General features: G+C 32.6%; 2 protein-coding genes across 3 annotated transcripts; one reads left to right on the top strand and one right to left on the bottom strand.

The window, feature by feature from the left end:
- The first annotated feature begins 211 nt into the window (after positions 1 to 211).
- On the top strand, positions 212 to 718 carry LOC105791967 (uncharacterized). The gene has a single exon (XM_012620301.2). The coding sequence runs from the start codon at positions 320 to 322 to the stop codon at positions 596 to 598; it is 279 nt and encodes a 92-aa protein (XP_012475755.1). The 5' UTR covers positions 212 to 319; the 3' UTR covers positions 599 to 718.
- Positions 719 to 1,211: 493 nt separating this feature from the next.
- On the bottom strand, positions 1,212 to 4,051 carry LOC105791966 (vacuolar protein sorting-associated protein 55 homolog). 2 transcript variants are annotated; one of them, XM_012620298.2, is made up of 5 exons: positions 3,383 to 4,051; positions 2,647 to 2,776; positions 2,503 to 2,542; positions 1,751 to 1,835; positions 1,212 to 1,637 (listed from the first exon to the last, which is right to left on the bottom strand). In XM_012620298.2, the coding sequence occupies exons 2-5, from the start codon at positions 2,746 to 2,748 to the stop codon at positions 1,445 to 1,447; spliced, it is 420 nt and encodes a 139-aa protein (XP_012475752.1). In that variant the 5' UTR covers positions 2,749 to 2,776; positions 3,383 to 4,051; the 3' UTR covers positions 1,212 to 1,444. The 2 variants fall into 2 exon arrangements, with proteins under 2 accessions (XP_012475752.1, XP_012475753.1); XM_012620299.2 differs by having other exon boundaries at positions 3,378 to 3,636.
- Between the last annotated feature and the right edge of the window lie 10,791 nt (positions 4,052 to 14,842).

Below are 14,842 nucleotides of genomic sequence, written 5' to 3'. Positions count from 1 at the left end.
GAATTAGACATTTTAAAAGAAAAACAAACTTCTCCCAACTAAAGATGATTCAACCGTTATGCTTATCACTCGATTCAGGCTGGATCCAACATGGTTGGTAACGTTTAACGGGCTGCGCCTCGTTTTTGACGGTCCATTCGGCAAGTAGAGTTTCTAACCAAAACGCCGCGTTCTGTTCAAACACCATCTTAAATTCCAAGAACTCAAGAGGGTCATCCTCGTACTTTCACTGAGTTTTCCAGTTCCGTCATCTAAATAAAACCTTCTTCAATTTCCTTTCTCCAAAAAGTAAAACCCTAGAAGCTCGCAAAACCAAACCATGGGTCTTTTCTCTTGGTTCACTGGCAGCTCCAAACCTCAAACCCTAACCGTACCCAAGCCCAACGACACCCCAAAACCCGTTCCAGGAATGAACGGAGCCGTTGAAGTGCCCCGACCGGAGAGTGTTACGGTGTTTGAATTCGGGTCCGTAGCTGCTACTGCAGATAAGGTTACTTTAGCCGGATACTGCCCTGTGTCTGACGACCTCGAGCCATGCCGCTGGGAAATTCTGCCTGCCAATGGATCCGATGCTCCTCAGTTTCGCGTCGTCTTTTGACAACGAAAAAAAGTGGATTGTAAGTGGGTAAAAACAAAATTGGTTTCAAGGAAGTTGAGCGAGACTCTTTGCTGAGATTATTGTAATTTTAGTTAATGTGAAACGCGTTATTCTTATTAATTTTGATTGATTGGTTTATTAGATTTATCAGAAGGGAAATTTAGAGTCGAAGAAAACGCCCAATAGTGAGACAGCATGAAATGGAATTCAAAATTAATCATTGGGTCCGTTAGGTTTTCGATTCATTAACTTTCATTTCACTTCGCTAACGTGTGAATATTTTCTTAAACTAGATTTTGGTGCATCTGCGAGACTGACTCACTGTGTGGTCTGTAAATTTGCATCATATAACCCTCCCTTTCAACGTGCCTCTTAAAGGTCAAATGGCTTACGTGCAAGTCTTTTATGGATTTGGAACCCATTAGCCTTTTCTCGTCTTGCTTAGTTTCTTCTAGTTTGCCCTAACAAGAGTTGCACAATGATGAGGAAATGGTACTGTTTTATTAGCTGGCTATGACCAAAAGTTACTTGCCACCGGAACCTGTTTTATCCCTGATTAAACACAATTCATTTCTGGTATCTCAAAGTGGGTTTTCCCAAGAAAACAAGCATATCAGTAAATCACTTTCATTCCATCTAATGATGCTTCAATTTGAAAGCAAGTTCAATCTCCACGTAAGTGTTTCAAACTTCAAGCACAACAATCCCACTAATTACATGGATCCAATCATCTACAAAAACAATGGAAATGAAGCTCGTCAAAACAGGAATGAAAGAGCCTCATCTGAATTAACTTTGACAAATGCTTTACATGATTGCAGGTGGGGAACTGAATTGATCAATGATTCAGAGGAAACTGTAATCATCATCATCATTCATTCGAATACAACACATTATGGCTAGTACAAATACAAAATAAGATGAAAGTTCCATTGCCAGTGCGCCCCAACCGATAACTCCAGCGTGCTTTAGGATAGCCGGTATAGCAATGCTTCCAACTGCTGAAGCTCCAGTCAAGAACTTTGTTGCATTGACCCAACTGTTACATTGTTCATTAGGAAGACAATCAAGAGTATTCCAAATCTCAAGCTTAAACTGAAAAAGAGGATCATAATCTTATATGTGAAGAAGTTTAGGACAAAAAAATGTTACCCGTTGTCGGATTCAGATAAAAGAGAAGAAGCATCAGAGCCCGAAAAGAACAACAAAGGCATTGGAAGAAGCACATACATTATGACTGCAACAGAAATGAAGCATGTCAGAATACGGAAATGAAGTAATATGCATAACCAAAATCTCAAGCACTTGCTCACACGCGGAATAAGTTTCACACTCCATAAATATTACCTCTAAGCACATTTACACAGCATACAAACATACTCTTTGAAAAATATAACAAAGTGCTCGTTAAAGCCATACGACAAGAAAGGAACTTAACATAAAGAATCATGGGGACGATTCATTTCTGCATGCACAATGTATGTCCCTATATGACAGCTTCAGTTTGGAGTAACAATTACCTCTAAGCACATTTACACAGCAACCAACAAACTCTTCAGAAATGTAACAAATTGCAGGGCAAAGCCACACAACAAGGAATTAATCCAAAGAATCATGGGGATGATTCATTTTCTGCATGCATAATGCATGTCCCTAGAAGAAAACGACAGCTGAATCCTAAGATACATCACTGTGTGAATTCAAGTAAACAGGAATAACAAATTGGATTATAAACGTAAGCTTTTGAGGTAGACAGACAGGGACATGTACGCAATTGGTAATAGGCAACCATGGTGAGTTACAAATGTGAAAAATAAACTTGGAAAAAGAACAACAAAATTCATTTGAGAATAAGTAATTCTTAGAAACAGAAAATTAAGATCACAAGCTTGATGGTCACTAACCAGTCAGCATTGGCCACCAATTATTGTATAGAGCACACGCCTAAAACGTTGTAAAACAAAGAATCAGATCAAAGGTGTAGTTTGAAAATATATTAGATGAGAAAATCCAAAGGTAGCTAATAAACAGAGAAATGCATCACCAACCAGGATTTGCAATACAATTCCTCCTGAAACTAAAATAGCCAAAAGTGCAAGTTTTCCAGTGTGCAAGCAGGTGCGCAGATGACCTGGTAAGTTTCCCATCATCCAACTTGTCTCACCTCATAGACAGCACCTGAAATGAATGTATTCTCAAGTTAGACTACTCTCATATAACACTGGTAAGTCATTATCTTCCTGCAAATAAAGAGTGGCAACCATATTTCAACATTATTCACTTTGAATCAATTAGTTCAACAAACTTCTGGCAATCCCCCGCCCCTCTCCCCAAAGAACATAAAATAAAAGATGTAGTTTAAAACCTAATTAAAATTGATTCTGGTGGTTCCCAATTTCCCATACAACCTTCAAAGTTCACCCGTGAAACTAACTGCAAATATCAGTTTCAGACTTCAAGCATCTAAATGCTTAAGAACTTAAAGGAGACAATTTTCTCTTTTTTTTCCCCGGAAGTAGATCTTACGCTAATTTCATGCGAAGTCCCATCCCTTACGATATAAACATTCCTTTCGTTAAATTTCATTAAAACCCAAGAAAGGAAAATTAAGCATGATATAGAATCTGAAATACCCATAAATATAATTTTACTACGAACACAGAAACATTCAAAGTTCTCTAAAATTGATTTATATCAGTAACAGAGCAATGAAGTTGAATTCAAGGTACTCGATTGCTGCAGATAAAAATGAATAAAAACAGAATTTTGGTATGAATACCTTACCGGGAGAGGTTGATGTAGGGTAGAGAAAGTTGATCAAATCTTGGGAAAATTAGGGTTCTGCTGGAATTGGGATTTTAAGGAGTAACCTTTAGGAATCTACCAGATAACTTGGGTGTGTGTAATAGATGCAGCTGTAGAACATAACAGATTAAACAATTATGTGTGTTGATAATTACACATGTATTAAAGAATAATTTACAATAATAATTTATAATCAAGACTCAAATGGGAGTTGCTTTTTTTTTAAAATCAAAACAAAAGATTCTTTTTGTTTAAGTTACCACCATATAAAATTTTACTAAACCATAAACAGAAAAACATTATGTCATTTATATTCATTATTAATAATTGAATGTCATTTCAGTATTTTGATATTAAATTTCAACATTTTCATCTTGAAAAAAATCCAACATGATGTGCTGAAATTTAGAATAAAAATATTGAATTAGTAATAAATTATTGGAAAAAATAGAAATAACATGGTATCCCAATTTTATATAATCATTTTTCTGTATACAAGATATATATATTTTATGATAAACTCAAATTTAAAATTTCAAAATTCTTAATTCTAGCTAATGTTTAATGTAAAAATTAATTTCAGGAGAAATTTTCTATTAGTGATTAATTCTACATAATACTAGTTTAAGAAAAACTTCCCATTGAAGAAAATGATGGATCCTTGAAGTCCTTTACATATTATTATAGTATTAAGTAAGAGAATGGGGGGGGGGGGGGGGGTTAGACATGTGATAACAGCCTAAAGCAGCTCAAATTCAATGCTCAATATTCAATCATTACTAGTTTGTGTAAGCTTGAATCTCAGATGAAACATGCACATGCAGTTGGTAAGTTCACCAACTGGTAAACGGAACAGTTTGGTAAAAATTGACCTTTGGGGGGGGGGGGGGTCAGTTTTACCACTTGACAGTAGAGCTATAGTCGATTGTATGAACCCCAAATGCCCAACATGGTTCCTGTGAAGTGCAAACCATTGTACTGCACAGATCATAGTTGTTTCCTCTTCCGTTGCAGCAACAAATAGGAATCCAAGTTTGGGATTTTGGTACTGGCATCTTTACTGTTATCAGATAAGTAATCTATATGATGTACAGGCTGCTCTCATGCTTGTGTTTGAAACTCTAAAATGTCGGTGAAAATCACCATACGACTTCTGTTTTGACTTGAATGATCTTCCACGTCCATAATTAAAGCTTTGTTTGTAACTACTTCATTTCAGTCAATAAATTTTTCATATCCAGAATGGAGTTAATACTCACGTGATGATTAATCACTTTCAGGAAAAAAAAATACAATTTGGGCCTTGGGGTATGCAATGAGTTTAAGAAAGGGTGAAAAATAGTATTTGCATATCAATTACCAAGTGGATTATGAAATGTTTATTATATTATTTGGTATTGGAGTTTGACATTTTCTTTATTAATGTGATATTTGTATTGTTTTTTTGTTCAATGCGGTACTCATATTTTATGAAGTTATACGTTTTGTACTCAAAGATAACAATGTTTACTTTTTAATATTTACTTCAAGTTTTAGGATTAATTTGATGAAAGTTAATTGTTAATATTATTAGCTTTGGATTCTCATTATTTTGTTAGTTGAATAAATTTAGTATTAATTGTGAATTTATTTAATTTTGTACTTAATTTGTTAAATACAACATGATAATTGTGATTTTTCACTTTTCATATTGATTTGATGAAAGTTAATTGTTATATTATTAGTTAATTATGAATTTTTATCAAATAAACTATAAAACTCTAATTAAACACTAAAAAGTTAACATCGTTAACTTCAAGTACTAAAATGTATAACTTTTGCTAAATACAGGTACCACATTAAAAAAGTGTCAAACTCAAGTATCAAACGATGTATTAAGCCTTAATGAAATGGAGAATATTTGATACACAACTAGTGTATGGGTTTTGTGTACCATCCATGAATAATAACATGACATATCAACATTGAATAAAACAAAAAGTTGTTGAGGCGCCCTCCCAAGAAGCAATGGAAAAGGTTATGAAAGGTGTTTGAGTTTCATGGCCATATGGTTGGTGTCTTCCTTCCTCCAATGAAAAGTAAAGGTGAGTATTTGATCGAATTGAATCGAATCGGATGAAAAAATTTTGAGTTAATCGAGTTGGCAAATCTTATTTTATCATCCTAACTCAATTTGAATTTTTCTCGAATCAAGTCGAGTGAGATGAAATTCATTGTCATATACTTATAAAATGATGTTATATGATATTTGGAAGTGATAGTTTGAAATTAATTACTATCTAGATCGAGATTTGACTCATGCTGAGGATAATTGGGGAAAAGAAAAAGTTGTCCATTAGTCCTTGATGTGAATCTAATATGCTTATATGGTATATTTATGTTTTGAACCTTACTTACATGTTATAATGTGAAAATATATTATATTAGTAAACTTTGAATTATTTACAATTTAGTACAAAAAAGGGTGAGATTTGGAATCAAATGAAAACTATGATCTTGTACGATAGAAACTTACCTTGATGAAACTTCATAAACGTATCTTACACATGGTTACAGGTTGATTTTCGATTATATCGAGCTCCAACATTTGTTGCAAACTTGAAGATACATGTGACACAGATTTAGCCTGGACTGGTAATTGTTGTCATTTTAAAAGTTTAGCCTGAACGGGTAACCTGACATGATTGTATGCTCAACTTAGTTGAGCCTCTGATGAGATTAATATCTGTGTAATCGAGTTGTTTACTGAGTTTCACCGGGTAATACAATAATAGGAAATGTGAAATGTATTGAGATGTATAATGTATATACTCAAAGATATCCTAAATCAATTGACAAATTTTGATTATATGTATACATATGTATGATTTAGGATTAGTTTGAATATGAGTATAGCTCACCTTATTGTATTATGTTTTGATGAATTAGGTAAACTTGATTATTCATATTGGTTTTGCATACATACTTGTTATTTGAGGTAAGTTAATTGTTATTTACATATGAACTTACTAAGCATGTCGTAATGCTTACCCAATGTTTTCCTTTTCTATAGATTTTGAATTTTTGGAATGTGCCAATCGGATCTCGAGAAGCTCACACTATCCAGCTCAAATTCGATAGATTTTCAAACGTTTGATTTCAGTTATATGTGGCATGTAATTAGGGTTTATCATGTTATTTGGAAACATCAACTCGTTTTGGAATTTACTTCTTGTTGAACACCGTTTGTAATGATAACTTGATCATGTTTATAAATAGTGTTATGTTATATGAAAATGCATACAGAATAACAAGTCATATGAATGGTATAATTTAGTTGAATGATTGCTTGAAATCTTGTTGTGAAATGATGCCAAATGATGGCATATTGGTTAATTTAATTTAGGATCATTTGATAAGTATATGCATTAGGTTATAAATGATTTTGTGCAGCTTTGATTGTGTCTAAAACACTTTTTTAGGCATAATTTGATTTGAGCATGTATAAGTACTACAATGTGATGATTTTGACCTTTCTGAAAAAAAGTATCGATGCTTAGAATAAAAGTATCGATACTTGACCAAATGAACAGTATTTTTAAAATGGTAGAATGCAAATTTGGTATTGACACTAGTATAAGTATCGATTTTTGAGGATGGGTATTGATAATGGTATATTGGTATCGATACTAAGTGAATTGTTTTACATTTTGAAAATTGGTTGAATACCAAAACGGTATTGATACTAAATCTTGGTATCGATACCTATACTCAAATTTAGAAAAGTTTATAGTTTGGTCCTTATTCATGCTTGGATCAATTTTAGAGCTTTCGTAAGCTCGATTAAGTCTCGATTTTGCTTACAAATCATATTATACATGAAATTATGAATGAATTGGAGTTTAAATGAATTTGGTTATGAATTTTTATATGTTTTACTATGATAACAGTAGTAGCATCCCGATGATCGGACTGAGTGAGGGGCGTTTCGATGTAGAAAAATTAAAAACCGAATTAACTGGCTTCCACTTTTTAAGGAATCGAAATCGAACCGAATTTTTGGGAAAACCCAAAAAAAACCAGATCGATTAAACAATTTCTTGATTGCTATGAAATAGATAAAAATTACAATATAAAGAATCAAAATATATTTCTTTTTATTTTTTTCAAAATTTGAAACACTTGTTCATACTCATTTGCATGAGTTTCAAAATCATAAACATAAAAAAAAACGCATGAATTGAAGTTACAATTGAAGAAACTAACTTATATACCTAAAAAAATGATATTAGCCCAAACCTTAAAAATATAAAAACCGTAATATTTCTACAAATAAAGATTTCTTTCTATCTTTCTCTCACACACATAGGTATGACTTTTGGATGCCGATGACCAACCGACAGAGATGACTTGTAGAGGTCGACGACCAAACGACAAAGATGATGAGCCAAATATGAGGAGGAAAGTTCAAGTCCAACAGATAGAGAACAGAGGTGAGGAGTGCCAACGGACATAGACACGCGGTGGTCGGGGGGAACATCTACAACAACAAGTAATAGTTTTTTTAGGGGATTTAGGTTTAGCAAGTTATAATTATTAGATTTTTTTTTTCTATTGTTGTATCTATTTTTAATTATTATTACATTCTTATTTGGGAATTGTGATTTTGGGTAATGGGTTGGCCGGTTCAGGTTGGGTATTTGAAATTATGAGTTTAAGTTTAATTTGAGCTTAGGATTGAGATTGAGTTTGGGTTTGGTTGGTAAATGGGTTATTGGGTTTAAATATGTATTATATTTATTAAGGTATGTAAGTCGATTAATTCAGTTTTGAAAACCAAAACCAAGTTGAGTTCAACGAATAAATCACCTATGTAAATTGACCTTAAATTGAAATCGCCCAAACCGTATTGAGAAACCAAATTTGGTTGATTTCGTCGTTTCAACCGAGTTTTGTACAACCTTAAAAGTAATTATGGTAGAAGATTTGAATTTGTTAGGTTCTTAAAAGTTGATGAAGCTAAGAGTGAGGGATATTGGTCGTCTCAATGCATTCAAAAAAATTCTAATTACATCATAAAAGCTATGGCTCACTATAATGGAAGGAAAAAATATTGGAAAAAAGTGGGTCAAGGGCAAAAAAGTGATATGGGGTGGCCCAATGTAAAGATGATAAACATAACAAAAGGATAAAAAATCATAAGGAAACCCTAGTTTATGATACTGAAGAAAAGAATATTATTGTTGATATTAAAGGTTCAAAGGTAAATGGAGAATGCTCATTAACCAAATTCAATGATGATATTGTTAAGTATGGAGTATTAGAAGAAATTAATGGTGAAATAGAGAATAAAAAATTGCATTGCCTAGTAGGGTAAGGTGTGAAGTTCAAACCAATTCAAGATATTGCTAGATTTGTGAAAGATTTGTTGGGGGTGGAGTTCTTATAAAAAAGATTTTGGGTAATCTAACGGTTGTTTGCTATGAAAATGAGAACATAGTGGTAAAATTTATTGCTCAAGGACACTATACTAAGCAACACTTATGCTCCCAAAAGATCTATGTTGAAAACAAGACTTTGTGATTGACTTGACATAAATTATTGCTTCATGCTTGTAATTATATGAGTTTTCAAAACATTCCTTACCTACTAAATAGAAAATGGTATGCCAACATGTACAACCCTAAACTAAATGCCTTAAACCCTAAAAAGTAGAGACCTTAAACCTTAAATATAAAATAATAAACCCTAAACATACTCAAGAATATAAACCTTAACCCCCACTAACCAAGATTATAAGCCCTCAACACTAAACCTTAAACCATAAGCATGAGATCCAAAACCCAACCCAAAAATCTAAAAACCATATGCCCAAAACTCCAAGCCTTTAATACAACAAAAAAAAAAACAATAACCCTACAAATCTCTAATTCAAAAAATAAAAATCCTAGTACCAGGATTTTAAACCCTAAACCATACCATCAAGATAATAAACCTTAACCCAAAACTTTAAACTCAAACCATAAAACATAAACCCAAAACATGAAACCATAAATCTTAACCTCAAGATTCTAAACCTTAAACTTTAAACACTATCAAAATCCATAAACACTATCATAAACCATAATTTTGATACCCTAAGCCATAAACTAGAGATCCAAAACCAAAACCGAACATCCTAAACCAAAATATGACCCTTCAAATCTTAAAACCCTAAAACCACTAAACACTAGACCAATCAACCAAGATCCTAAAGCATAAATATTTAACTATAAACTCTAAACTCAAAAACTAAAACCCTAACCACTAAACCAAACAACAAAAACCCTCATTCTAATATCATAAACCCTAAACACACAACCCTAAATCATAATCATATCCACAAACTCTGAATCATGAAGCTTAAACACAAAGCCTTAACCCTAGATACGAGATAATAAATGCTAAACATGGCACATTAAACATTAAAATCATAAGCAATTATACCCTAAAAACCAATATCATAAGCCATAAATCCTAACTCAAAACCCAACCGCTAAATTATAATCTCAAAACACATGAACCCTAAACTTTAAACCTTAAACACTACACCTTAAACTTAAAATATTAAAGACTAAGCCCTAAAGCCAAAAGCTTAAACCTTAATTCCTAGAACCATAACTCCTAAACTCTAAATTACAATAATAAACCTTAAACCTTAAATACAAGAACATAAATCCTAAATCTAAGATCATAAACCATAAACCCTAATAAATCTTAAACTCAAAAATTATTACTATTTATTTATAATATATCTAACTAATATTTGATTATGTTCAAATAAAAATCTTAGTATTTATTTGAGTCCTTCATAATTTTTTTTGTTTTACTTAATGATGACATGTCATGTTATTATTCACTTATGATCTTCAATTTCTAATGTTGTTATTATTTTATTTTCATATTGTCTCTTAATTCTTTCTTCCTTAGCATGTTTTAGGCATAAGAAAAGGGAAATGTGCCTAACTCCTTTCCCAAAAGTAAGTAGTGCAAATGAAGTGGCAAAAAGAAAGTTGAAGAAGCATGTAAATGCCTACAAAAGGATAAATAAAATTAACGGGTACTACACGATATCGAAACATGATAAACATGAAAGCAAGCTTTTAAGGATTTGTGCGAAAGCCCAATTTCGTCGTGGCCCAAACCAAAAAACCAAACAGAAAAAAAACAGAAAATAATTGAAGTCTAAGCCCATTACAACAAATAGCCCAAAACAAAATAACCTAATGGCCCAAAACCTAAATAGTGTTCAATAGAAACCCTAGCGTCGCACCCTAACCCTAGCCTGTCATCGCCGCTCCTCCCACGTCAGCACCGTACCCTAGCCTCTGCCACTGCCAACCACCCCTGCAAAAATAAGAAAAAACACGCAAACAATAGTGGCAAGAATAGTAGAAAAATAATAAAAATATATATTATAAAATGGCTATAAAAAAGCCAAAAGCAGATTGTAAGAGATGGTTTTTCTCTAGAATAGAAATTGAAAAAAAATCAAAAAATTAAAAGGCGATCTCTCTATTTTTTATTTTTTCCTCTTTTTCTTTCTATTATTATCTATATATAAAAAATAAAAAGAAAAGAAAAAAATCACCTGGCTTTCTTTATTTTGCCGTCAGAAACTAAATCGTTTTTTTTTTTGTATTTTTTTTGCGGCCATCGGCAGGTCTCCGGTGAGCATCGACCCTAGATCTGGATTTTGGGAGTCGAAGCGCCCAAGGTGGGAGTTTTTGGTTTTTTCAGCCACCGGGAACGACGAAGCCGTCGCTGGCGACCGGTGGCCGTCATGTGGACTCGCCAGAATTGAAGGTCGGCCAAGGGACGTTTAAAAAAATGGGAGAGAGTTTTAGTTTTTTTTAAATAAGGACAAAAATAAAAAATTTTTAAGGTTTGGTGGCTTAAATAGGTTATATAAAACGGCACCGTTTTGGGCTGATTTTTAGACGTCAAAACGACGTCGTTTTGGACTCGAAACCGTCAACCTGGCCCAACCTTAGTAGGATCCGCATGTTTTTTAAATAGGGGATATTTGCGCCTTTGGTCTTTTCGCTTTTTAAGCATTTTTCATTATAGTCCTATTTATGTTTTTTTCTTTTTAAATTTATCCCATTTAATTTTAAATTTTTTTATTTTGGTCCTTTTAGACGACGCGCATAGGGAAGTTTGGGATATTTTTCTGCTCAGTCCCTATCCCTTTTAGCGTGTTATATTTTAGTCCTTATTAGTCTATTTTTTTAATTTATGCCCTTAATTTCATTTAAATTTCAATTTGGTATTTTTATATTTATTCATTTATTTTATTATAATTTAGGCCCTAAATTTCATTTTAATTTCGATTTAATCCTTTAGTCATTTAATTTCAACCTTTTATAGATTCTTATATGTATATTGTTCTATTTTTTCTTTTTATATTTATTTATTCATTTATTTATTATTTCTTTACTTTTTTACATGTTTAAAATTATATTTTACATTTCCTTATGCATTTATTTATTTTTGTTGCCCAAATTATTATTATTATTATTATTGTTGTTGTTTATTGTGTTTGATTATTTATATTAGAATTAGAATAGTAATTACATATATTATTTTATTTATTTGTTTATCTATTTATTATCTCTTACCCTTTTGTATTTAAAATTATGATGTTTATATTTTCTTTATTTGTGCACTTGTTTTTCGTATTATTCTTATTATTTTTATCATTTTTATTATTTATTTTTCCTATTATCATTTAATTAGTATTAGAATTAGTAATTATAATATGAATATTGCCATTGTTTATTTGGTGTTTTATTATTATAGATATATCATCATCATTTATTAGTATGATATTTTTGTTTTTTTCAGTATATCATTGTTTCGTTTATGCACGCTATTATTTTATTATTGCTACAACCATGTCACAAACCGTGTTCAAATACATTTACTCGTTTATGTACTATACCCGAATAAATTAAATACACATTATTTCAAATGTTATGTTTGTTTTGGCACAATGCATAAAAAAGAAAATTTTTAAATCGAGGCAATGTTCATTATTTTTGGAATTAGAAAAGTCATGTTCCTAACTTACGAAATATGACTTCCTTCTAAAACCGAGATAGTCAAATATCTACTTTAAAATAAATAAATAAAAACCAGATTTAAGTAGCGAGCAATTGGCGTTTATTCTCATTTTCGAGGATTTAAGGCATTGTGTCCTAACTTACGGGACATGATCCTTTCTTCTTGATTAACTTGAAATCAGCCCTTTTTCGTGAAAACTAATTTAGTTAAGTAATGTCTTGATAAGGGATCGTATTTTAAATTCTCTTCAAATTTTCAATTTTCGACACTAAAGACGTGAAGTAATCAATTAAGTACCAATTTTGGACGTAACAAGGGTGTTAGTCCTTCCTCGTGCGTAACCGACTCCAAAACCCATTTTCTGGATTTTGTAAACCGAAAAAAATTGTTTTAATAAATAAAACATTTTATTAAAATGATCGAATTACGAGGTGATCCGATCACACCTCATAAAAAAGATTGGTGGCGACTCCCAACTTTCATTTTTTAAATAAAAAGTCAATTTTAAAAAAAAGGTCTCGACAGCTTGGCAACTCCACTAGGGACAAAATAAAAGAGTCAAACCGCGAGTTGAAAATTGATAATTTGGTTTAAATTTATGATCCCTACGTTGCATTTCATCCTTCATGTTTTGATATCACGGATTGTATAGCGATCTAGTATATCTGTTTTATTGGTTCAAAAGTTTCTTTTTGTGTGTTTACCGCATATTGCATTGCATAACTATTTGATTTTTCCCTTCTTAAGTGGGAGTAAGAAACTATTCCCTCATGAGGTCTTCACCTCCGTATAGGATAGTGGATCGCTTTCGGGATACATCCGTACCTATGTCTTCATGAGATCTTCATCTCTGTATAGCCATAGGGAAATGTATTCCCCTGAACTGAACTCGGTCCGTATGAGCTTTTAATGGGTGAGGATTGAGGAATCTGTTGATTCAAGTACCCTTACTTTAGAACCGAACCGCATATAATGAGCCTTAAGAACCTACCCTAGATAGAACCATATCGAACCTTAGTGGTCACCCGAATAGGTGCTCTATTTATTATTGTTTGTTTACTTTAAATTCTAGCTTTGTATGAAATATATTGACTTGTTTCGTTTTGTTTTAACTATGACTTCATTACATTTTCATCATAGAGAAGGGGTGTTGATTCATGTTCAGTTGCTAAATAGAGAGCTTGTCATGGAAAATAGATTTCTTGATAAAGTAGAAGATAATGCGACCGTTTGGATATAGCCCGAGAAGACACAATAAGAGAAGGGCGAGAGCCTGACGGAAGGTACATGTCAAAATTGTGGGATTTCACTCGCATTAATGTGATTCAGAATAATCTCCAAAAGCTAAAAGAAATATGGTACCAACGGGATGATGAAATCAAGCAGTTATTCCACTATAACTATGGTGATTTGCCTTATTTACTCGATGTCAAAGTGGATAAGCACTTGTTCTGAGCTCTTATCCAATATTGGAATCTTGCCTATAGTTGTTTTACTTTTGGGAAGGTAGATTTGGTGCCTATTGTAGAGGAGTACATAACTTTGCTTTGTTGCCCGAGGATCCAAGCCGACAAAGCTTGTTCTAGTGCTGCCAACCTCCTGACTTTCCTAAAGAAACTAATGAGCACCACTGGAATAAGCGAGCAATAGGTTGCGAGTAAAGGTTTCCCTTGGAAAAATTTGCAGGATTTGATCTTGGCACATTTGGATATGAATAAAAGGGTCGGTGTATTTGCTTTGAGTATTAAGGCAATGTTGTCTATGTAAAATGTTATGCTTTATGTAAAGATATTCATTTTCTAGTAAATTTATTCTAATAGAATTGAATCAGAATCAATGCCTCTTTTTGCATTCATTTTGTATTCATCAGCATTACATTTCATCATATGCATTAAGTTCCATAAAAGGACCTTAATTAATCAAAATTATGACAGTTACCCTGGAAACCAACAAGAATTTACCAACCAAATATTGTTACGGTACCTGTGGTAAAACCAGAGCGCGACTAAGTGGGGGAGAGGTCAATTGGGAACCGATGACCTTTCCCCATATATGCAAAACATTTGTGTCAGGAGAAATCATTGATCCTGAACGAAGAATGGCAGAAAAAGAAAGCCTGGAAGGAATCTTGGGAAACTTGAGCATCAATGCTATATCTGAAGAAGGAATTGGGGAAAACCTGTCAGGCATTCGTCCTTATATCCCCGGAAGTGTTTTGAACAATTGGACTGCGGAAGAGATCCCTGTAATTTTTAGGACTAATTCAGAGTAATGTTTAAAACACACTTATGGCTCTAAACCTGAGAGCAATAAGAATCTTTTTGTGAAAAAGACATATGTCTATTATTTTTATTT

This window comes from Gossypium raimondii, chromosome 8 (assembly GCF_025698545.1).
Source record: "Gossypium raimondii isolate GPD5lz chromosome 8, ASM2569854v1, whole genome shotgun sequence".
Classification (NCBI taxonomy): Eukaryota; Viridiplantae; Streptophyta; class Magnoliopsida; order Malvales; family Malvaceae; genus Gossypium; species Gossypium raimondii.
Note: the sequence above shows the minus strand (reverse complement) of the source record. Positions and strands in the feature narration are given on the sequence as shown.